This window comes from Buceros rhinoceros, unplaced genomic scaffold, assembly GCF_000710305.1.
Source record: "Buceros rhinoceros silvestris isolate BGI_N320 unplaced genomic scaffold, ASM71030v1 scaffold10133, whole genome shotgun sequence".
NCBI classification, from domain to species: Eukaryota; Metazoa; Chordata; class Aves; order Bucerotiformes; family Bucerotidae; genus Buceros; species Buceros rhinoceros.
Genome location: NW_010403075.1, coordinates 21,313 through 21,791, shown reverse-complemented (window position 1 = coordinate 21,791; position 479 = coordinate 21,313). Strand labels below are relative to the sequence as shown.

General features: G+C 60.1%; 1 protein-coding gene across 1 annotated transcript in view; it reads left to right on the top strand.

The window, feature by feature from the left end:
- The window catches only part of LHFP (lipoma HMGIC fusion partner), a 141,884-nt gene extending 141,759 nt beyond the window's left edge, over positions 1-125 (top strand). Inside the window, exon 3 of the mRNA XM_010132866.1 lies at positions 10-125. Within this exon, the coding sequence (XP_010131168.1) occupies positions 10-125 (116 nt within the window). The remainder of the gene's footprint in view (positions 1-9) is intronic.
- The last annotated feature ends 354 nt before the right edge of the window (positions 126-479 follow it).

The following is a 479-nucleotide window of genomic DNA, read 5'->3' as shown; positions in this document are numbered from 1 at the left end:
CTCACCCCCCCTGCCACATCGGCTGGGCCTACTACTGCACGGGTGGCGGCGCGCTGGCAGCCATGATGGTGTGCACCTGGCTGGCCTGCTTCTCGGGCAAGAAGCAGAAGCAGTACCCCTACTGAGCTGGCCCCGGCTGAGGGGCTTGCCGACGTCTTCTGGATAACGACGATGAACAAGAGATTTTTAAGTGCTTTCTCTCTGGAGCAGACGTGGGGCAGGGCTGTAGGTGGCCCCTGGGGAGGGCAGGAAGGTGAACAGTGGTGGAGAGCCACCTGGCCAGGCTGGACATGGACAGGCTTCCTCACCCAAGCCCGCTCATGGTCTACTCCACAAAAACATAAGCAAGGAAAACTCCACGTTGGCGAATGGTGAAATTCTGCGTGCACCGATTAATTGGAGGGGTTGGTGAGGGGATGGCAGTGCCGGGGACCGGGATGGTGCCCAGTAGCCAGCCCCTTGACGCAGCATTCCCAAAA